The sequence below is a fragment of the Gossypium raimondii genome, chromosome 4, assembly GCF_025698545.1.
Source record: "Gossypium raimondii isolate GPD5lz chromosome 4, ASM2569854v1, whole genome shotgun sequence".
Classification (NCBI taxonomy): domain Eukaryota; kingdom Viridiplantae; phylum Streptophyta; class Magnoliopsida; order Malvales; family Malvaceae; genus Gossypium; species Gossypium raimondii.
In genome coordinates, this window is record NC_068568.1 from 400,095 (window position 1) to 424,986 (window position 24,892).

At 30.0% G+C, this 24,892-nt stretch overlaps 2 protein-coding genes and 1 pseudogene across 2 annotated transcripts; 2 read left to right on the forward strand and 1 right to left on the reverse strand.

The window, feature by feature from the left end:
- Positions 1-1,509: 1,509 nt before the first annotated feature.
- On the reverse strand, positions 1,510-6,543 carry LOC105780981 (uncharacterized; annotated as a pseudogene).
- A 3,671-nt stretch (positions 6,544-10,214) lies between these two features.
- LOC105780601 (ubiquitin-conjugating enzyme E2 variant 1A) lies at positions 10,215-13,674 on the forward strand. The gene is made up of 5 exons (XM_012605025.2): positions 10,215-10,396; positions 11,219-11,358; positions 12,291-12,416; positions 12,486-12,612; positions 13,454-13,674. Exons 1-5 carry the CDS (start codon positions 10,369-10,371, stop codon positions 13,510-13,512), a joined length of 480 nt encoding a protein of 159 aa, XP_012460479.1. The 5' UTR covers positions 10,215-10,368; the 3' UTR covers positions 13,513-13,674.
- Positions 13,675-19,598: 5,924 nt separating this feature from the next.
- LOC105780627 (probable peroxygenase 5) lies at positions 19,599-24,879 on the forward strand. The gene is made up of 6 exons (XM_012605059.2): positions 19,599-19,767; positions 19,877-19,996; positions 20,131-20,216; positions 21,279-21,373; positions 23,584-23,709; positions 24,481-24,879. Exons 1-6 carry the CDS (start codon positions 19,731-19,733, stop codon positions 24,635-24,637), a joined length of 621 nt encoding a protein of 206 aa, XP_012460513.1. The 5' UTR covers positions 19,599-19,730; the 3' UTR covers positions 24,638-24,879.
- Positions 24,880-24,892: the final 13 nt, after the last annotated feature.

Consider the following 24,892-nt stretch of genomic DNA (forward strand, 5'->3'; position numbering starts at 1 on the left):
CTTCAATATACTCTTCAACTGAATTGAATCGAGTTTGAATCGTAGTAAGCTCGAGTTTGAGTTTAAAGTGGAATTTAAAACTTGATGTTTTGCTCGAGCTCGATTGAATATTATTTTTTAAATTTTAGTTTAGCTCTGTACTAAATCGACCAATAAGCTCATTAGAATTTGAACTCGATTAAGTTTACACTCATTCATAACGAATTTTACGGTGCTCAAATTTAGCTCGATTGGAAGCTCAAGCTTGTTTATACTTAAGCTCTTTTTTTTATATAATAAAGATGATATCAAAATATATTAATATCAAAATGTTTTGTTAGCCTCACAAGTCGTTTGAAACGGATTTTTTTATACTTTAATTTGGCTTAATTCGTAGCTCGACCCGATAATTGCTTAATCGAGTTTGAATTGTTTCGACCCACACTTGAATTTAGTATTTAATTTCCTTTTTGATAATATTATTAGCAAACTTAAATTGATAACATCGTTAATTGTTATCGTTAAAGTAAAGAATAAATTTTATTATTATTTGATTACTAGTATCCCTAAATTGTAATATAAACTTTAATTATTAAAAAGAGAGATGTAAATTATAGGGATTAAAGTCATAATTAAACCTATTTATTTAATAAAGAAAGAAAGTTTAAAAGGTGTCATGGTTGTAAGAATCTCAAGATCTTTTTCAACTGTTGGGTGTTTTGTCTTTTGTTATATTTAATGGTTTCCTACGTAATCTGCTGTTTATTGGGTTACTTGTAAAATTCGGACAAACTTACACGTGAAGGTATAATCAGTAAGTTTATTAATTAGGTTAAAAATTAAAAATCAAACTCGAAATTTTAAATTTCAAAAGTAAAAAATACAATATTTTTATTTTTTATTATTTCATATAATATAAGACTTGTATGTATTTTATTTATGTTTTTAGTGGAAAATTGGTTAATTGTATTTTTTTATTTTGTATAATATATATATATTTTCGGAAGTTTCATTGTTGTAAGTGCATACATTGTAAATACAAATATAAATATATATAAATTATAATATAAAATCAAATTAATATAAAAAATTCACCTTCAAAATAATTGGTTATTTCAATTAACTCGACTTTAACTTAATTTTGCTAGCATCTAGTTTACTTTTTTTTAAAATAAATAGGATAATAAATACGATAATAATATATCTTATGTTTGTATATATTTAACCATTTATGTTATATTTATGTTATATGATTTACATAGAAAATATGAGATATTATACCTATATTTTAACCAAAAAATCTATATATATTACTAATATTATTTTTGCATTTTAGTAAGGTATACAAAATTAGAAAATGAACAAAATACATTATACAAGAAAATATATAAAAAAACAATACAAACATATAAATTATCAATCCACTTTTAGAAAAAAAAGAAAAAGCCCGATGCCAATTTCAATAATTATAATTATAAGTACTTGACTGAATTAATATCATCCATCTATCGGATCTCGAGTTCAACTCACTTGTGAAATTATTTTTTTTCTTTTTATATATAAAAATATATACATATATAAGTATGTCATCTTGTATAAAATTATGAAATTTAAAGTTTTTTTTTAATATTTTTAATGTACATTTTACTATCTATATTCGCATTTTAGTATCACTCTCAACAACTTAGGTTCTCTCGTTCGCATTAAAGGAAGTTCCTCTGGAAAGTTCCTATTGAAAACCGGGAAACCAAATCTTTAGCCATGTTTGCCGTATCGAGATTTACGGTCTGCCTTCCGACAGTTAGGTCCTCTCCCGATCTCATGGCTTCCATGGATATTTCCCCTCCCACTCGTCTTTCTCTCGCTACGATTTCTTCTTTGGTCGCTTTGCAGCCTCCCCTTGATGCTTTCGTACCAATGATTTCAATCGTTTTTCTTTATTATATTAATCCACCAAATCTGCATCCTCTTCGTATTTTCTTCTTCGTTCGAAGCAAGAGCAGCAGCCTCATTGTAGGCTTCCAAGTAACTGCAATTAAGCAAGAAGCAGAATCATGATAAACAACTAAACAAAATGAAGATTATCATAGAATATGATTTCCAAAAACGTTCAAAAGCGAGATTCTCACTGCGTGTTTGCTTTTCGGGCTAGCTCTAGAGGAGTATCAGTCCACACACTAGTATCGCCCCGCCCTTCTTTCGCGTTCTTGTTAGACCTTGCCGATTGCTTTGTCACACCTGGCTGACAAGAATAAAACAGGTAGGATATTATCATTTCAGTTTAAACTCTGGAGATGTAAATTCCCTTGTGCTATGCTAATATCATCCACAATTAGAATATAAAAATTCCATAAGTTCCAATACAGTGGAATATGCAGAGCAGGATTGAAGGATTTATTCCCAAGGACAAAAACCGATTATGACGTTTGAGCAACTAACTATGCAAAAAGTATAGAACTGCACACATTGTCTTACCTTACTCTCGGGAGGTAGTGTTGTCATCCATTCAACCCTTTTCGGTGGCACTTTAACTTCTACTTCATGCACAAGCAGCTCATCATCACCCTCCATTGATATACCTGCAATAATTAAAAGTTGGTTCTAGATCAACATTCTTTAGCACTCCAAAAACTGTTGACACAAGATGAAAAAGAAAATAATAATAATAATACTAAATTATAGGAGAATGTACAGTCAGCTATGAAGCACCAACACTCCTACTCATCGTAGGTAAAGTAATTGATGGGAGACAAACACATGAATGCACGTGCAAGAGCGTGCACAGACACAAAGATGTTGCATGTAACTACAGAGAAAATATCTAACCTTGCAATCTTCTCCACTGTGCAGCTTCACGCATTGCTTGCAACTCAGCCTATAGAAAGAAAAGGATTAAATAAGTTCATCAAATTAATACCTATACTACGAGCTTGTAAATAACAAATACCTTGAATTCCTCTTGCAACTCCTTCAGTTTTATTTTCTAATGCAGTGCTTTTCGCTGCAAAATGTAAGAAGTTTGATGTTAGAATTACGATAGTGAGACTAAATGTTAGAGAGAGGAGAGAATTATAAATCCCCATAAATTCAAAATGCAGCAAAAATTCACCCAAAAGAATGCAGCAACAATTGTGTGTTGGTGACATTGTATGTTGGTGAAAATTTAGAAAAATGGTTTACAGCTAATAAGCTTTTCTTCCAGTATGGTTAGATGATACAGGCTCATTAAGCTTAATAAGATCTGTAATAATGTTAACTCAGTGATTCATATGGGCAATGAAACAAAACCCTGAAGGACAAGGTTCTGTTGGGGGGAGGGGAAAGGAGAAGAAGACATTTCGAGGAACAACCATAACTACAATTATAATAATAATAATTCCATATTATTGTACAAAATATAACAGAGATGCCAATATTCAAGAAGATACTAGTGAAACAGATTCGACTATTATGTTGAATAATTAGGAAAATTTTGCTAATCCTACACTTGTGCTACTGGATGAAATTAGACTCTTTTAGCTTGAAAGAAAACCAACTACTCTACTTTCTTCATATTCTAACTTTTGGTTCTGACAAAAATGTGGTAAGGATGCAAACTAAAGCCCTGTGTAACTTCAAGGATGCCACAGAAACCAAAATACCCCCAAAAAGAAAATCCCCTTCAGCCATTCAATGTAAGACAAGAAAAGTCGTAAGCAAAATCTGGGGTCCTATGTCCTGTGAACAACTCAATACTAAAGAACAATTCAATGAGTTTACAGCATTGGTTCACACAATGAGTCCACACAGGCAATGAAGAACCATAAGACCCAAGATGAATGAGGCATATAAGTTATCAACCGTGACTGCATTCAGAATAGACAAATCAAACCCTCACCTTATCCAGACCTTGTAAAACCTTAAGAGCTTTGTTGAGTATGACAAATGCTTGGTGTGCCTGTGGATGAGGACATTTTTTCTGGATGCACCGAAAGAGACAGTTTCCAGTATCTAAAGGAAAAACAAAGCAGCTTATGAGAAACACAGTTCAACACAAGTTCACAATCACATCAAGATAAATGGCAGAGTCCATCAACATGTAAACCGCCTCTAAAATGAGAAATGACATGAAAAGTAAATAATTTATAGCCTCTTTATTAACAAAACCTAGGACAAGGATTTAGCTCAGTAGGCATCCAAACAGCAGCCTCAAAGGAACTTTTTTCCATTACCACCAAAATTCCAAGTTGGAAGTAATAGGTGTAAGTGACAAAATTAACCCATAGCTTGAAAGCTCCCTAGGATAATAAACTCATATCATGGATTCAGCATTTAAACTTTTTGGCATCTCTCCTTGCTAGTATCTCCTTGTACTTCAGTTGTTACCAAAACTTGGAGGAGTTTATTTGTGTAAGAACAAGTACAAATTAGAAGCTAAAATTAAAACCATGTTACTTAGACTAGTTAGTTTATCCTAATCTCCCATATTGGTTGGACAGCAAATAGGTGGGATCAGGTTGAATCGTTTCGGGTCAGATCATTTTTGGATTAGGTCCAGCGTTTTACCACCGAGTTTGGCTTATTATGGATTTTACTCGGGCCAGTCTTGGGTTTCCACCATACTGGGATCAGATTGATTCATGTTCAAATTCTTTTAAGTTTAGGTCATTTCGGATTTGAGTAATTTTATGGGTTTTTACAAACAGGTTTTCAGGTTCAGGTTCAGGTTCATTTTCCCATCTCTAATTATAACAAACCACCACATCCATGCTCATTATTATTAAACTAGGGTGTTGTTGATACAATGTAAAACATCTATTGCTGAGGGAAAAGAAATATTAGGTATCCGATACGTGCCTTAACAATGAAAGGCAATAAAAAAGAAAATTATGGAACTAATATTAAATTCTTCCTCACCCATTTAAAAGAAAAAACCTTACTTTTTATTTATATTATCAGCAGAAATATTTCTGTTTGCTCCTATAACATCATATGGACAGCCAGATTCAGCTCCCATAATTCTTGTGACCTGCTCAGGGAAAATTGAAGAGCCATTGAGTGATTACATACAAGTAACTCTTTATAAATACAACCATAATGTGTCGTGCCAAAGAATTGCTTATCATACAAGTGCATAAGTAACCGAGTATATATACCTAGGACTTTAGGGAAACTACACAATTTCATTGATGTTCTCAAAATTCTCAAGCTTTAAGCATAGTATCAGGTAATACAGAACGACAAGATGTTGAGTGAACATTAGGCAAACCTAAAGATAAACTGCAGTAGTTTATTCCTACTTTTCTAATGATTTGGAAAGGAACAAGGCTCTCAACCCCTAACTGAAGAAGATAAATGATAGCGAATGCCAGAAATACAGCTACAACGGGAAAAATCAACAAACATAACATATGATATAGGATGCTTGTTGAGACTAGGAAGAAAATATTTGACTAATTATAGTGGCAGACCATGAGTCAATTAAGGCAAATTCAACAAAAGAAACAAGAAACAAGATGAACTACAATTTTGACGTTTCATTTCATTGTCAATGATTTCTTTTAATTAATATGACAGTTTTTATTACCGTAGAAAAGAAAATGGCAGCTAGAATGAATCAGAGGCAAATTAATTGAACAATAGCCAAGCAACCATTCACCTCTTTTCTTCCCAACAAGACAGAAGAGATTAACAAACAAGCAAAGCTGACAGAGCAAAATCACAAGGATGAAAGAACCAATGGCAAAAAAAGACCACGAGGTAAAATTTCCACAGTCCAAGAGAGGCTCAAGGCTGCAATATTTATGGCCCTACCAACAAAAGATAGAGCTCAACTTGAATAAACTACATAAGGGGTGAAATTTGGTACCTCTTCAAAACTTCTGCTTCATTTGCTGGTTCAGCTTCAGCAATCAGAGCCGGAGGTGGAGATCCAATAAAGAGTTCATCACCTTCCTCTATCTCAACTTCTATGGATTAATTTGTAAAAAGAATGCCAGAGAAATAGTTATAAAAGCCAGCATTAATTTTCTGATACAAATAAAAACTGAGAGTAAAAAACTTAGTTATGTAGAATACCTGAGCTCAGCCTAGGCTTGTGTTAATTTGGCTGCTGCAGCAAGTAACTCAGCTGAGGGCATTTCAGGGCCAATAATCACCCTGTAAGAAGATTAAAGCAATGAAGAGGAAAGAAACTAGTTATCTAATGCATCTGCAAGAAGTATTGTCTACGTTACCTGGACACGGCGGCAGTTAAGGGTGCCATACCCACCGACATGGGATACGGATCAAATCCGGCGATAAACGGTGGTGGGTCAGAACCGATAAGAGAAGAAGAAAAAACCTGGACGATGACAGAAGGAAGATAAAAACGGATAAACAGTTTCCGAATCAACAGGGTTTTACTTTTCACAGGGCTAGACCTTTCGTCTCGCAAACCGTGTGTCCTTAAGCGATCCGTTTGCTCTAAACTCGCACCAACTTGTATAGCGGAAGCGATTGTGCCAAAAGAAGCTAAGCCAAAGAACAACAGAAAGAGCGCTCGCAAAGTGTTTGAGTAAATGCTCTCAATTCTTATTCACAAAGAATAATGAAACAATTCAGGAGTGAGTACAAATAAGAGGAGGCTCTCTATTTATAGTTGAGCTCCCCTTAATTTTGTCACGGGCGAAATTTAAATTTTGAATTAAATAATTTAAGTTTTTTTTGAGGTAATTAAGTTATTAGATCAACTCAAATAAAAAATTAAATTTTTCGGTTTAACTTAAATATGAATTACACAATTTGAATTATTCGAAAATTCGAATAAGAAAAGGTAAAATTACGCCTTTTTGATAAATGTTTACCTTTTTCTAAAGTTAAAAGTCAAAATATTAAGTTAAAATGTAAAACTACACTGTTTTGATAAATATTTACTCGTTAAGTTAAAAGGCAAAACTATTATTTTGTTTATGTAGTTAAATAATTTTGTACTTCGTTTACTAGTTAAATAATCGATTCATGTAAACGCAACATTGAGTATAAATAATAGTATTTGTTAACTCGACTCGACTTGACTCGAACTTTTTTGACTCGATTCGATCCAATTCGAAAAAAATTCAAATTGAGTTCGGTTGCTAAAATAGGATTCGTCAACTCGACTAATTCGAAATTTTTCGACTCGACTCGATCAAATACTCACCCTTACCTATTAGTAAAAACTTTTTGGCATAATAGCTTATTTAGCCCTCTAACTTTACAAAAGTTATCATTTTAGCCTTTCATTTAATTTTTGTCAAAGTTCACGTGGTAGTCCACGTCAGCAAATTTCCATCAATTTTTTGATGATTTGACAAAAACATACACGTGAACTACCACATGCGTGTCATATCAGCAATTAATTAATTTTTTAAAAATAAAAAATATATAAAAGAAAATATATAGTATATATAGAAAATTATTAAAATTATTTAAAAATTTTGTAAATAATAAAAATTTTATCTTATATTTTTTTTTAAAAATTCAAAAATTATTCAAACTTAAATAATTGCTAATGTGGAATTCATGTCGCAATCAATGTCAGCAAATGTTTGGGTGATTTGACAAAAAAAGTAAGTTCAAGTATTATAAGAGGCCAAAAATTGAATGGATGGCTAAATTTTTTTTTTGTAAAGTTTGAAGGCTAAATAAGTCATTGTGCTATTTTTTTTTTTGTTATCCCAACTATGAAAAATTATAAAATGGTCATTCGACTATTAGTAACTTTCTTTTATGGTCACTCAACTATGAAAAATTATAACATGGTCATTCAACTATTCAATTTTGTATTTTTGGTTACTATCTACTAGAGGTGCTCATGGGCCGGGCTGGGCCCATAAAAAATTTCGACCAGTCCTAGGCAGGCCTGCCCGCCGAAATATGGGCCTAAGATTTTGCCCAGTGCCCGCCCGAAAAATCATAAGCCGGGCCCGCCCGCCCATTTTATTTTAAAAATTTAAAAGTATTATAAAATATTTTTAAAATTAAAAAATTAAAAAATATTTTAAAATTAAAAAATTAAAAAAGTATTTTAAAAATATTTTAAAATTTAAAAAAAATTAAAAAAGTATTATAAAAATATTTTTAAAATTAAAAAAATATATATTTATTAAATCGGGCCGGGTAGGCAGGCTCGGCCGAAAAAGTGGTGCGAGGTCTGCCCATTTTCTAAATGGGCCTCGTTTTTTTGCCCAAGCCCATATTTCGGGCCTATATTTTTACCCAAACCCTCCCATATTTCGGGCGGACCATCGGGCCGGGCCGGGCCGCCCGGCCCATGAGCACCTCTACTATCTACTAAGAGTGACAGCTTTTAAAATTGGTATAATAGCAGCTTTAACCCTCGATGTTTATACATTCTATTAAATTAGTCTTGATTCTAAAAAAATTTAACCCTCAACATTTACACATTGTGTAATTTGGTCCGTTTTTTATAATTTTGTTTTTCTTTCTTAACTTTTCACCTAAAAAGCTAAAAAGGTAAATTTATTGGTCAAATTTAATTGAAAATATAAAGAAATTTGACACACTCAAAAATTCAAGATAACAATTTTTTTTCTCATTCTTTTAAAATTAACCCTTAATGTCATAAACAAAATCAAAAGTGGAAAGAGAGAGCAAATTACACGATGTGTAAATGTTGAGGATTATATTTTTAGAATCGAGACTAAATTGACATAATTTATAAATGTTGAAGGTTAAACCTGCTATTATGTCAATTTTAAAAGTTGTCATTGTTAGTCAGCTAGTGAGAAAAAAGACAGTACAAATAGTTAGGTGACCATCTTGTAATTTTTCACAGTTAGGTGACCAAAAATAAATTTACTAATAGTTGAGTGGCTACTACTATAGTTTGCCCTTGTGTTTTGGGAGAAAGAATAATATATTAATTGCACCAAACATCCCTAAACTATGACCTTCATTCTAAATTAGTTTCTAAACTTCAAATCGTTCTTACTATATCCTTAAACTATCGATATTATATCAATTAGGTCTTTTCGTTACTAAAAATCGTTAATTTAACCGTTAAATAACACGTTAGATCTTAGGTAGCATAATTTAAAATGGAAAAAATTAAGAAAATGAATATTGTAAAAATAGATGAATTAAAAATATTAGTTTTGAGGTTTTCAAACTTTTACAAAAGTTTTATTATTAACTCTTTATTCAATTTTACTTAGTTTTTAGTTTTAATTTTACACAAACTTTTCATTATTTAAACTATTGACTGAGTTTGTGTCACAAGTTAACCAGACACCATTTCGATTGAAAAATTACTAAACTACCTACATATTGAAATAAGTTATATTTGTACAAATATATCTTTGTCCTTTACATTTTAATAAAAACAAGTATAAAGTTTGCATTTGTTGAGATTTGGAGCCGTGTCACGACATTTATAAAACTTTTCATTATCACTTCAACTAAAGCTTTATTTCGATATTATTATACATTTCAATGTCATTACACAAATTGTTTCACCTACATTGTATGTATATCTTTACTAGTATTAAGTTATTTGTTGTTCAATGTCACAAGTTAAGTGATATCAACTCAGTGGGTTAAACTAATAAAATAAATTATATTATTACAAAATTACTTTTGTCTTTTTATATTTTTAAGAAAGCGAAAAAAAAACTTTGCATATGAAGAGATTTTAACCCATGCCATCGGCATCCTTAATACTTCAACTTTATAACTTCAATAAAAGTTTTATTTTAATTTTATACATTTCAATATTATTACACGAATCGTTTCACTCACACCGCTTGTATATCTCTACTAATTTAAAATAGGTTAATCTGCTTTTATTTTATTTTAATTTCGCATATATTGCAAATATGTTATTATTAATAGTTTCAAAAACTTGTTTCATTGTTTATTGGATATTTTTAAAAATTACACTTGTATATGTGTTTGATAGAATTATCGTATATACTATTTACAATGGGAGTGCTTGAGTTTTAGTATCACTTCTAATATCTATACTATTTTTAAGTGTATGATTGAGTTGGTGTTGAGTTGACTTGTTACACCTGTAATTTTTTAACATATCATAGTTTTAGGGCAGTTAAGTGATCAAAATGTAACAAATCAATAACATTGGTGATTATTACATAATATTTAGAACTTATGTGACCAAAACGTAGTCTTAACTTTAATTTAGTGATCATGTATGAAATTTACCCTTTTAATTTCATCGAAAGCCTTTTTAACTTCGGATCCAAATAAACCGTACATCTGCATAGTGGTAGTGGACCATCCTAAGTTGTGATTTGTGAAACACTAGCTGTTGATTTTCCACTCAACTATTTATGGGTTTTCGCTTTTGAAATCAGAGAGAAAAAAAACCTAATTCTTTATCTCTTTGTTTTGAAACGATCAAGAGAAGGAATGGGTTCTGAAGGATCAAGTGTTGTCGGTAAGTTCCTATTTTCAAATCCCTAAATTTCTAATTTTTTTCTCAAATTTCCCTTTTTTTTATCACTTATAAATTGATATAATTCCTCTGTTAATGGAACTTTGAAGTTAGTTATGTATCTGGGGGGCTAATTATTCGATTTTGTAGGAATTAGGGGTTTGTAGCTTTGATATTTGTTGTTCATTTGTTTACTGTAAAGTTCCCAAAACTTTACAGGCTTTGTTAGTGAAAATCTTTACAAGATTTCGTTTGTTTTAATGGGTTTTATTGCTGGTGTCAAATAGGGCTTAGGTAATGGAAATATGGGCACATTATTAATACTGTAAAATTTTATGATATTTGATTGACTGAATCATAGGTGTAGTAGCGAAGTACTTGTGTTTATGTTCTGATCTTATACCCGTCTCGGGTTCGATCTCTGGACAACCTCTGTCCCTACCTCTTCAACTGCAGGCTCAGCAGTAGAAGATTGTCATTGATTGACAGCTTTGGCAGGAGACAAGGACTGGTTTGGGATTCGGCGGGTCCTATTAGAGCCATTCTCCAAAACTGAACTCTCATATATGGTTTTTTGTGCTCATTCATGGTTTAGGATTAAACCTTGTTAATGATGAACTTATGATTGGATCCTGTGGCATATGCTATCGCACGTCACTTCGTTTATTTCTGTGTTCTTTGTCAACTGTTACTCTCTAAGATTTATAGCCTTTGCTCGTGAAGAAACTTTGCTTTTTTACATTTTCCCAAATTGCATTTGGTAAAGATGGACTTAAAGCAAACTTCAAGAGTGACATTGTTTACTAAAATCTCTGTCTTTGGCAGTGCCAAGGAATTTCAGATTGCTAGAAGAACTCGAGAGAGGTGAAAAAGGAATTGGGGATGGAACTGTTAGCTATGGAATGGACGATGCTGATGACGTATACATGCAATCGTGGACTGGCACTATTATTGGCCCCCCTAATGTGAGTCTCTCCCTCTCTCTGTGTGCCTGTCTCGTGTTATATTTCAGTAGTTCGTGCATGCGTCTCTGAATTGGTATGGGTAAGTACAATGATGGGTCTAAGCCAAACATCAAACTTGGCGTGTACTTTAAGGTGTCAATTTTCTCTTGAAACACATAAGAAGACAGATGTACAAAGAGAGAAAGCAAGAAATTTCTTGCTTACTAAGTTTCTAGGATACCATCTGAACTCGATGATCATTTGTCTCTATTTTATCTCGTAATACTGCAAACCCTTTAAACCTCCTTAGAACTGTGTCTCCAAGACGTAAAATATACTTGCTTTATTCTAATAATCCTTCTTGCAACACATTTTAGCTCATCTTTGTATTCTCTCAACGTAGAACAAAGTAATACATTGTCTCTATTGGCTCTTCTATAACTGCTCCAAATTGTGGTAGAATTTATTAGAAAAATAAGAATAAAATTCCAACACAACCCAACTCAGGACCATCGTGAACATGTGGCCCCAACTTGTAATACTCGATGTAAGAGCCAACCAATTGGTCCAAAAATTATCCTTATCATCAATATGATCCATCTTACAAGCACGTTTTATGTCGGACTTGCTGTTCTATAGCAAGTCACTAATCTGCTTTTGGTTCTGAACTTTTTGGATTTCTTGTCACCTTGGGAGCCACTACGAGTGTTTTCTTTGTTGCATCACCTCCCTCTAGTTTCTAGAATAAGCTTAAATTGTTAAATATACACCATGAATCATGGATCGAATTCAATTCTAAAATATGAACCCTACTTATCAACACCAGTATGTAATGTGAATCTCTTAATATGGTGTCGAACTTATGGTCAAAGGAAATACTAATATGAATTTGAAAACCATCATTTCTTAAACGAAAATGAATTGATGCATTGCTTACTGTTGATTTGTCTCAGACTGTTCATGAAGGACGCATCTACCAGTTGAAATTGTTCTGTGGCATGGATTATCCTGATAACCCACCGAGCGTGAGGTTTCAAACCCAGATAAATATGACCTGTGTCAATCCTGAAACCAAAGTGGTAGGTGATGTTTGTTCAGGGAACCTTTTATGCTATGATATGCTATACTTATAGCTGCTAAATAACCAGGTTGAACCAAGCCTTTTCCCCATGCTTGCTAATTGGCGAAGGGAGCATACAATGGAGGATATATTGACTCAGCTGAAGAAAGAAATGATGTCTCCACAAAACCGGAAGCTTACTCAGCCTCCTGAAGGTGTGTAAATCTTACTTTTGATTAAGCATGCATATATATATACTGTGTTACTTGGGCTCTGGTGTGCGTGTCACAGTTGGGTATGTATCTGACATGGGTATGGTTAGTTTATTTAATGTATTTGGAAGCTCCTTGTGGTCTCATTCTCGTATTTGTGTGTCAGGCATGAGTATTGGACACAAGTACTTAGAGAAAAATGAAGAATCTGAGCAACATAATATATATTTTTGAAATAAGTTTATTTCATTAGGATGGTCAAATTTTGTAGGCGAAAAATATTAATTGTTGCATGAAACAATAAGTTACCTTTGGACCTTAAAGCCATGATAACCAAAAAGAACCATATATTTAACATAAGTTTAGACCGAAATAATGACTAAATGTTTATAGTGACGTGGGAAAGGCATCCTAGTCTTGGTCACTACTAAAAATGTGCCTTCTCCGTAAACGAGCGGGATTTGGTTGTCACCCTCATGTGCACTTACACCAAAGGTATTGTTCTCTTTGGACACCCTTTTCACCCTTCTAGGCAGTCTCCCTATGGTGCAGCGGCGAACATTAAAAAATCACTTTGGCCCCCCAAAATAAACAAATTTTCTGTTCAGTCCCTTCGATAATGATAAAATCATAAACTAATAAATGATAAAATTATATTTTGAACTCTCAAAAATTTATAATTCAATTTTGGTTCTCCCTAAAAAATTTTTGAATTCACCCCCTCTTACGAGTACCATGAGCTAACATTATAGATTTTCTGATATTATTTGTGAGATTTATATATTTTTTCATTGCATAAATGCTCTTTCTTTAAATCATGTTGTGATGATATGTTCTTTCCCAGGCAATGATGAGGCGAGGATTGATCAAAAGGGATTAGTGGTGAGGTGTTGCATCTTTTAAACTTAATTGTATGAACATAATGTACATAATATATATACACAGATAATTCCTGCAACTGCCTTAGCTCAATCATATATATATAATATAATGCTTGTGTATGAGAGAGATGCCCTTGGCTCCACCAAATGGTGGTTAAATAAATCGAACTTCTTAATTAATTTATATTGTGATCTATGTTATTCGGATTTGTAGTTGAATGTGGAATGCGTTTAACACAGATATGTTCCATTTTCTTTTAAAAACAGCTATTCGATATATTTGAAGATCATACATTTATGTTATAATTTATAGAAATGAAGAGCTTGGGTATAAGATTTTGGGTAATATTATTTTTGGCAATTCAACTTGGAAATTGGGTACAAGTTGGTCTTTGAACTTGGCAATTAGATACATTTTGGTCAATGATTTTAGATTCTGTCAAGATTTGATTATGTGATAAGTATTATGGAACAAGATCAGATTGGATGGATCGAGAATTGATCAATGTAACTCTTTAAATAAAGGGTTGAACCAATTGACTCTAAAATCATTTGAAATTGGTAAAAATCAAAAATTGGAATAAAAATTGACAATTGAACGGGTCTAAAATTGAATTGGGTGAATCGAGAACTGATGTTTGATGTTTATATGTTAGTAAATTCAAATATCAATTAAATAAATAAAAATTAAATATTTTTGGATAAATTATATTTATTAGAGTAGTTAGTCTAATAACATTGAATGAAAATATGCTTTACCTTTGATATTGGGTTTACGGGAAGTAAAGCAAAAGTTAGCTTGTACTCTACTATGCGGATTTGGAGTTCTTAGGACTCGTTTTCTTTTACGTATCATAATCATATTTATATGAGTAATCTACAACCAACATCATTCAACTATTAGTTATTTACGTTTTAGTTATCTAACTCTTAAAAGTTACAAAATGGTAATTAAACTATTAGAAAGTTTTTATATAAGTCATTGTGCTATTAAAGTCATCAAGGTATGGCTATCTCTATTTACACTCTCTGCACCAATCGAAAACTCTACTCCTTTTCTTTTACAATTTAATTTTTTTCATGAAACAACTTTGAACGTTATGAACATTCGAATCAAAACCCAAACAGCTTTATTCTATGATCTTTGACATTAACCGTTAGATCAACTTAAATCTAATATATGTTCTACTTGTTGATGGGAACTAATCCACCATATTGATCATTAGATCGTCGTTTGGAGCTCGCTAGTCAATTTTTTTTAAAATAAAAAAAACTTAACAACTCAGTGACATAAATAAAAACTTTCAAATAGTTAGGCGACTTAAATGAAAACTTTTGTATAATTCAGTGACCATTAACTTTTTGAAATTGAGTGATTAAAACGTAAACTTATTGATAGTTTAGTGACTTTTTTAACTTTTTAAAATTTCTAGATGAAACCCTAAAAGAGTTTCAATGAATATTGAGTTTAACAAAATATGTAATTATTAATAAGAGAAAGCATATTTCATGATTAAAGCCCCAAAAGAAACAAAGAGTTCATACGAAGAGTTCCCATTTCAAAATAAAATGAAGATAATCTACTCACAAATTGATTAAATTATTAATAAATTTACGTTTTGGTCAATTAATTTTAAAAAGTTACAAAATGCTCATTGAATTATTTAAAGAATTTATTTAAGTCACTGAACTATTCGAAAATTTTTATGTAAGTCATTGGGCTGTTAAGTTTTTTTTTTTTTTTTTTTTAAGTTTGGCTAGTGAGTTCAAAGCGAGGATTCGACGATCGGCATGGTGAATTAGTACCCTTCGATGAGTAAATAATATATCTTAGATCCAAGTTAATATGGTAATTAATGTCAGAGATCGAATAAGAAAACTGTTCAGATTTTGGTTTACAGATTCATAATTATTAAAGTCATTTTATGAATAAAATTGAACTATAGAATATCATATAGAAGCAATTTTAACAACCCACTGCCTTGAATAAAAACTTTCGACTAGTTTCGTGACTATTTTGTAACTTTTTGAAGTTGAATGACCGAAATATAAACTTACTAATAACTCAGGGTAAACTACACCCAATGTCACTAAACTATTAGTAAGTTTATGTTTTGGTCACTCAACTTCAAGAAGTTATAAAATGATTACTAAACTATTCAAAAGTTTTCATTTAAATCATTAGGCTCTTATAATCGTTGTTGTATAACCTTTTTTATTCGCACTATCTAGACTAATCGAAAGCTCATAGTCCCCTTCTTTTCTATAGTTTAGTTTTTTTTTTCATGAAACAACTTTGAATGTCACAAATTTGCAGACCAAATCTAAATATCTTTATTCTCTGATCTCCAACACTAGCCATCAGATTGACTTAAATCTAATATATGTTCTTTTACTCGTCGATAGGTATTGATTTGTAGGACCAATCGTCAAATCATCGCTTAAAATTCACTAGTTGGGCTTAAAAAAAATTTAACAACCCAATGCCTTAAATAAAAAAAATTAAATAATTTAATGACCATTTTGTAACTTTTTAAAGTTAAGTAATCAAAATATAAATTTACTAATAATTTAGTGACCTTGATATAGTTTATATATATTTAAATTTCAACCGTGATTCTCGAAAATTTGTACATTCTAGAAAATCAAATTGGTTTAGAAAAAGAAAAGAAATGCAATGAACTAAGATATGAGCTGTCACTAGATTCCTCAATTAACTTTGTCGTGCATTTGATAAATTTATTATATTAATCTTTTCTTTATTCTAAAGAAATTTGACTTTTAATTAAAATATTTTCTAAGTTAATATTTAACGTTTAAATCCACATAATTGATTTGGTATGATAATTTAAAATTTTAATTAAAATATATTGAAATTTAGGATTAATTGAATATATAAATAGTAATTTGAAGATGTGGGATGTAATTAGCCCTTTATAATATTGAACAACATTTACAAATATTTTCTTGAATTTTTATGTCTTAATTCGACATCAATGTTGTAAAATTGAAGTAATAGTTGGATCGATCGAAACATTGATACAATAATAATTAAATAAAATTTCTTAAACAAATTCATAGATTGGTTGAAATGGTTTGATTTTTGTCCAAATTTTCCGTTTTTATTCATTTATAATGGCTTAATCTACATATGATTTTATACCATCGATCGAACTAGTGTAATCATTAATTTTCAATTCAAACATCCATTTTGGTTCGATTATGATATCTTTAAATTTGATAATTTTTTTCACATTGGTTCTTAAATATTTTTTGCCCATATTAGTTGGAAACTTGGTGGTTTTTCTCAATTTAATCTCTAAACTCGAATTCCATTAAGGTGAGATGGCGTGTTCTTAAAATATTCAGGTGATGATGTCTCGTCATCAAACCTTAATGGGATCTAAGTTCGAGATCAAATCGAGAAAAATTGCCTAAGTTCCAAGATTAACGAGGACCAGATTGGGAAAAATTAACAAGTTTAGGAAATAAATGTTATATATTGATAACATGAAAAGGCATATAAAAAGGAAGCGTAGACGAATTTGGTCGCTTGGTGTCAAAGGGTGGCCAAATCCGACGGCTATGGTGGGTTATATTTTACGAGTTTGGAGATGATATTTAATTTACCAAACGTGCTCTAATTCATTTGTTTATTTCAAAATTTTAAAATATATTATTTGGTACTTGAATTTTACTCTTTTTTCTAATACGATACCTGTTTTATTTTTTGTCCAATTCGGTACCTGTATTTGATAAAACTTATATATTTTGGTATTCCAATGTAACGGTGTTAACTTTTTGTTGTTTAATTCAAGTTTTAAGATGAATTTGACTGCTAATATTATTATGTTTGATTTTTATGATTTTATTAATAAAATAAATTAAGTGTCAATTGTGAATTTGTTTAATTTTGTATTTAATTTGTCAAATATAATTTGAGTTTTAGGGTTGATTTGATGAAAATTAATTGATAATATTTTTAGTTAATTAAGAATTTTGATTAAATCGATTCTAAAACTTGAATTAAACATAAAAAAATATTAGCGCTGCTATTTTTGGTGCCAAAATATATTATTTTGTCAAATACAAATACTAAATTGGATTGAAAAACAATACAGCTGTCATGTTAAAAAAGTGTCAAAACTTAAATACCAAATTAATAATTTCCCAAATTCTAAATATTTATTTGGCAAAATAAGAGAACCTTTACTTGCCTTTGATTAAGCTTGCCAATGGACGAAGCAAAATATGTTGCAATTAGGTTTTTTTTTAGTTATTTTAATTTTATATTGGGGAATTGATTTACATAAAAATAATTTGGGTTATTTTAATTTGAATGCATTATTACTTGAATTTCAAGTGAAATGACCAAAGATTTATGTTGCAGTTTTTAGATGAGATTAGTTTCGAATTTGATGCTTTAACAAAACACGACCCCTTATAAAAAAGTTTCAATATATTAATTTAAATATATATATTTTTGTATTTTGTCAGTTAAAATATGTTGTTTTATTTTAATAATTTATAATTTTATTTTAAATTTTATTTAAATTTTGACATAATTATAAATTTAGTCCCTAATGTTTATCCATTTTGAAAAGCTAATTAAGGGTTAATGATTAAATTAGAATTTTAAAATTCTTTTAAATTAAAAAAACAATTTTTTATTTCTTTTAATTTTTTAAGTACAATGGCTAAATCTTAAATTTTATCAAAATGCAAAGACTAAAGACATTTTAACTTATAATTTCGAAAAGATTAAAATATGTCATATATATTTGTATTTTTTAGTAAATTAAGAATTTAGTCCATTTACTTTTATTTCTAAGAATTTAATCCTCTCGCTTTTTAATTTTCAAAATTTATGTCTAACTGTTAACACTAATAAGATTATTTTGTTAAATTTAAGTTTATTACAATGTCATATGTTTAGTTACGATGGTTAATATTTTTATTTTATTTCAAAATGCCACACCAACAAATTTAATTAAAAAAATTAATTATGTTAACAATTGGATCTAAATTTAAAAATCTATAAAATAAAGGAACTAAATTATTGTAGGGCTAATATATATGGAGATACTTGAACTTGTCAACTTGTATCTACTTGGTACCTAAACTTTTTTTGGAACCTAACTGGTACCCAAACTTGAAAATTATAAGCCAACTTGATACTTCTTTTAGGTACCTGGCAACACTGTTAAAATATGTTGATATGGCGCTGATTAGAGGTGCTCATTGGCCGGGCGACCCTGTCTGAAATATGGGAGGGTTCGGGTAAAAATATAGGCCCAAAATATGAGTTTGGGCAAAAAAATGAGGCCCGTTTAGAAAACGGGCCGGGCCTCGGACACCACATTATTGGCTTGGTTTTGGCCTGACCCGGCCTAAATATAATAAATATATTTTTTAATTTTTTAATTTTAAAATATTTTAAAAATATTTTATTTTTTTAAATATTTTTTTGGTGTTTATTAAAAAAATAGGCCGGGCTTAGGAATTTTTTCCCGGGCCGAGCCTGGATAAAATTTTAGGCCCGACCCAAGCCTAGGACGCGGGCCAAAATTTTTTGGGCCCGGCCCAAACCCGGCCCATGAGCACCTCTAGCGCTGATATGGCACTGATTACTAATATTATGATGACAAGCGACAACCCCATATTTCGACACGTGGAAAAAATAAAATTATAATTTTTTATAAATATTTTTAATTCTTTTGCCACTTGTCAAAATGTAAGGTTTGCATGTGTCACAATGTTATTGGTCGTGAGTTGCATGTCGAACATATTTTAACGATGTTAGTTAGGTATTTAAAAAAGGTAACTAGTTGGTTTAGTGTTTCTAAGTTTAAGTACTAAGTAGGCATAAATTACCAAGTTCAAATACCTTAGTATATGTTAATTCATTCCTGTAAATAAAAGTATATGGATTAAATTATAAACTTATAAAGAATGCAAGACCTATATCATATTTTAACCTTTCTAAAATTATCATTTTCTAAAGCGCGTCTCATTTTTCAAAAAGTTCGGCAGGCACACACCTGAGACGTGTCAGCCTGTTTCCTTATAAATAACTGCTAAGCCATGACCCTAAGATTTACAAGCAGTGTTATTCATAGCATCCAAAAAAAAAAAAAAATCGTTTTTATCAGCCAAATTTCATAAAACCTTTAATCTTCCTTCTTTGCATTTACTTTTTTTTTCTTTTAAGTTCATCCCCAAATTACAGCTTTAGCAAACATGGTTTCTTCTTCGAAATCGGAAGATTTTCAAGATGGTAATGAATAGATTCAACTTTTTCTTATTAGATCTGTGTGATTTTGCAGTGATTTTTTTGAAATTAATCGTATGAAATGGTGCTTATATTTATGTAAATGTATATGCAGGAGTTGATGGTGATTCATTGAGATCAACAATGGCTACTGATCAAAACGTGTTGCAAAAACATGCTGCGTTCTTCGATAGGAATCATGACGGCCTTGTTTATCCATGGGAGACCTTTCAAGGTTTATTTTCCCCCTTTTCCTTTTTTTTTAAACTAAATCCATGGGAGACCTTTCAAGGTTTATTTTCCCCCTTTTCCTTTTTTTTTAAACTAAAAATTGATTTTAATTCCTCTTTTCATATTCATTTTTTTAAGGTTTTCGAGCAATTGGAGCTGGTTATTTACTGTCAATGGCGGGTGCTGTCTTCATCAACCTTTCTCTTAGTGGCACAACTCGACCAGTAAGTTCTTTTTTTCTTTTTTAAATTATGTTGCATTTTATTTTATTTTGAAATATTAACTGAAATTTATGAAAAGAAATCAAAATCCTGGGTTCTTCAATTGTTTTTAATATTTATTATCAGTAAACATCTATATATAATTATAAAATAAGATTTGTTAAATATATAAAATTTTAAACAACTCATCTTATCTTATTAGTCTATATAATATATATAAAAGTTTTAGAATCCGATTATGGTTGAATCTGTTTTCAATTCAACCGGTTTATTTAATTCGAATAAATAAATAATTAAAAAATTAATTCAGGTTAAAAATCTAATCCCTTCTTCCAAACTGAAATCTCTATATTTTTAGTCCAATCAATCGTTTCAATCCGATTAAGAAAACAATGGATATAACATTTACCTGAATTCTAAATGATCGTAACTTTCTTTTTATGATAAGAAAACAAGTGTTTGACAATCAAACCTAAGTTATTAATGTTAATTATAAGTTTATTTCAACGGAATTCCTTTGTCACGAGTTGGACGGACTTGAATAATATAGATTTTATGTGAATTAAATTGTATAAATACACACAAATGGATAAGAAAAAAAACCATATATTGATTTGGATTGATGATATTTAGATTTTTTCATAAATTAAAATTTGTAATTAATCGAATCAAAGTTTTTTATGTAATTTATAATTAATTTTAGTTTTATGATATAAAAATAATATTTCATATTTAAAATAATAAAATAACTTAATATTATATAAAACTTCATTAAACAAATGCTATGTAAAGAGTTATTGATTAATTTTTATTTACGTGAAAATAATCTTTTATGTAAATATTTAAAAACTTCACTAAACTTAATTTACAAATTGAGGGCGTTCTTTATATATGATTACTTTAAAATTAATTATGATAAAATTACATTATATCTCTTAAAAATGGAAACTAATATGTTTAATCTCTTTAAAAATATGATAATAAATTAATACATTATAAAATTATATTTTAATCTCTTGGAAATTATTATAAATTTCCAAATTCATATGATCTTATTTTCTACAGGGAAAATTTCCATCTCTTCTCTTTCCTATTGAGGTTAAAAACATCCAAATGGGAAAACATGGGAGTGACTCTGGTGTATACGACAGTGAAGGAAGGTAAATTTATAAATACTTTTTGAATAATAAAATACACTGTTAGGTCGGTCCAAACTTAACTCAATTCCAATAATCTAAACTAAAATTTGTGACCACTACTTTTTCGAGGAATCTAAGCTTTTTTAAATCACTTGAGCATACGATCTGGTATGCATAAATTCCATTTCTTTATTTTTTATTATTATAATCGGATTAGTGTGAATATTGAAGAAGAGTATATGTTGTTTTACAGTACATTTAAGTTCTTAAAATATTATTATATGTTGAACCTCTTAATTTTATATTAATATTTAAATATGTGTTGGATTTAAATATAAATAATAGTAATATACATACTTGTATAATATAAGTAGAATATAAATATTGAATACTTTTTATAAAAATTAAGGGTGTGTTGAGACTAGACCTGTCCATGGGCCGGCGGCCCACCCGAAATATGGGAGGGTTTGGGTAAAAATATAGGCCCGAAATATGGGCTTGGGCAAAATTATAGGCCCGTTTAAAAAATGGGCCGGGTTTTGGGCAAGATTTTTTTGGCCCGGGCCCAGCCCAAAAAATATTAAATATATATTTTTTATTTTTAAAATACAATAGTTTTTTATTTTAAGTTTATTTACTTTCATTTCCTTAACTAGTGTTACAAAATAATAATAATAAAACATCAAGTTTGTTTTACTAATCAAATGTTAGATTTTATTACAACAATTAATACAATTAATAATTTGATAAATTTACTAATCAAATGTTAGATTTTATTACAACAATTAATACAATTAATACAATTAATAATTTGATAAATTTACTAATCAAATGTTAGATTTTATTACAACAATTAATACAATTAACAATTAATAATTTGATAATTTTACTAACAATTAATTTTAATAACAATTAGTTTTAATTTTATTAAAAAAATAATTTTAATTTTAATTAAAAAAGGGCCGGGCTCGGGCCCCATATTTTTTCTTCGGGCCGGGCCTGGGCAAAATATTGGGCCCATATTTAGGGCTGGGTCGGGCCTGGGCCTAGTAAATGGGTTGAAAATTTTTTGTGGGCCCGGCCCAAACCCGGCTCAGCCCATGGACAGGTCTAGTTGAGACGCTATAAAGTAACCCTAAGAAATTGTAGCAAAACTTAGAAGGCAGAAAGAAGGGAGAGAATTTGTGTTTTTAGCTCTCGAAAATTTATAAAATTTTAATTAAATAAAGAGTAAAATTATATTTTGAAATTCTAAAGATATATGTTAATGTAATGGTAAAATTACATTATAATTTTTATAAAAATATAAAACTTAATCAAGGTATCATTTAAAATATTTTTTGGCTTGGTTCTTGTACGATAGGTTTTGACCCGATTTGATAGTGTCAGTTTCTTTTTAAAAATTGAGGTTTGGGGTGGGACGGCTCTAATTCTTCAATTAGCTGGATTGGGTTGGGTCGCCCTGTTCCGTCTTGAGATATTACCACAATATCTTTATATATTATATTAGTTTAAAATATATATATATAAAAATTTGAAGAATATTTGCTCTACATAAGAAAATAATTAATAGTATGATTAAAAACAATAAAAGAATATTATTATGTTTTAATAGAAATATATAAAAAAATTAAAAATTGTGAATATTTAATTTTGGGTTAGGTCAAGTTTGGAATATGTTGGGGCATATTAAGTTAGGTCGGGTCGAGATGTGTTGGGATATATTTAATTTTTAGTTTGGTCAAGGTTGTTATTTTGGGGTAAAAGTATTATAGAGGCATTTGTACTAGTAGTTAGATTATATTTTACCCCCTCAACTAAAAAAATGGACAAATTAGTCTCTGTATATTATATTAAGGAGAAAATTAATCTTTCTTGTTAAAAATTTAATCCGATTGTACTGTTAAAAACTAGGATGGCTAAGGGAATAATCATATAGTGACACGTTGTGTCACGTGTACCTCATGCAAATGTATAGGGACTAATTTTAATAATAGAAATTGATAAATTTTTAATGAATGATTAGTTTACTCTTTGATCTAATGTATAAGGATTTATTTACTCATTTTTAAGTAGAAAAGGCAAAATAGAATTTAACTCCTAATATATGGGTCTCCATGGTATTTTTATCGATTTTTGGTGATATCTTAATACATTATTTATTGATATAATTTTTCTGTGAATTATTTTTAAGATCTCATATCTAATTATAGAGTTATATGATACGATAGGTTCGTACCTTCGAAATTTGATGAAATCTTCAGCAAACACGCACGAACACATACTAATGCGTTGACATCTGATGAACTAATGGCGATGCTCAAATCTAACAGGGAACCTAAAGATTACAAAGGCTGGTAAGTGTACTTCTTAAATTTCTTTATCGTAAGTTAAACATAGTTTAATTGAGTCCAATTCATGCTTGAATCAAGTTGAATTTCAATTTTAAAATTAAAGTTTGGTTCGAAGTAAAGATTGAATCACTTGGAACTCGTTAGATTAAGCTTGTTTGATTATTATTAAATAAGTCGATTCTCATGCTCAACTTTAAGCTAGATAATTTTTGTCTGAGGAGATATGTTGATTGGGCAGGTTGGGTTGGTCTTGGTTCAAGTCGTCAATTAAGGTTTTAAAAATTTCAGGTTATTTTGGTTGGACTATTTTGAATTTGTATTATTTTGAGTTCGACCAATTCAATTAAAAAAGTAAAAATAGAAATTTGGTTCAATTGGTTCGACAATATTTTTTGGATTGATACTTCAATCGGTTTTAAATCCAATTGGTTTGACTGATCAGTTTAGTTCAATTCAAACATCATTGGATTCAAGTCATCCAAATCTGAAATTTGATTTTTTTTGTCGAGTTGGTTTAGTTTCAAGTCAGTTTGGGTTCAGGTTGAACATAAGCCTTTAGGTTATTGAATTTTTATGATCAAATCTAGGATGTCACATTCAGGTTTAAATTGATCAAGTTAAATTTTCGAATTAATGGCAAAAATAAAAGGGTCTAGGATAGCGAGCTAACCTAGTGAAGCATTAAGATACTTAAATTTGGTTCATTTGACTCGAAAATAACTAAACGAAATGAGAGTTTTCTTAAACAAAATCCGACAAATGACTCCTTTACAGGATTGGAAGCTGGACGGAATGGAAAGCATTATACACACTTTGCAAGGATGAAAATGGATTATTGAGGAGAGAAACAATTAAAGCTGTTTATGATGGAAGCTTGTTTGAACATTTGGAGAGGGAAAGAGCAGCAGCTAAAGCGAAAGCGACTGCGTGATTTACTTGCAGTTTAATTCCGTTGGTATAATTATTCGTAAAAGTTTGTATTAAAAAAAAAATGGAATTTAAAGTACTAGTATTTTGGTTTCAATATTTTAGGGACTGAAACCTATGTTGTAATAGCAAAATTATTGATCAATTTGCAATTGCATTGATTAATTTCCATGTTATTTGAGAATTTATATGTAAAATGAAAAATAAAAATAGTTTGAATTAGCGATATTTGGATTCGTAAAGAAATGTTTGTTTAACT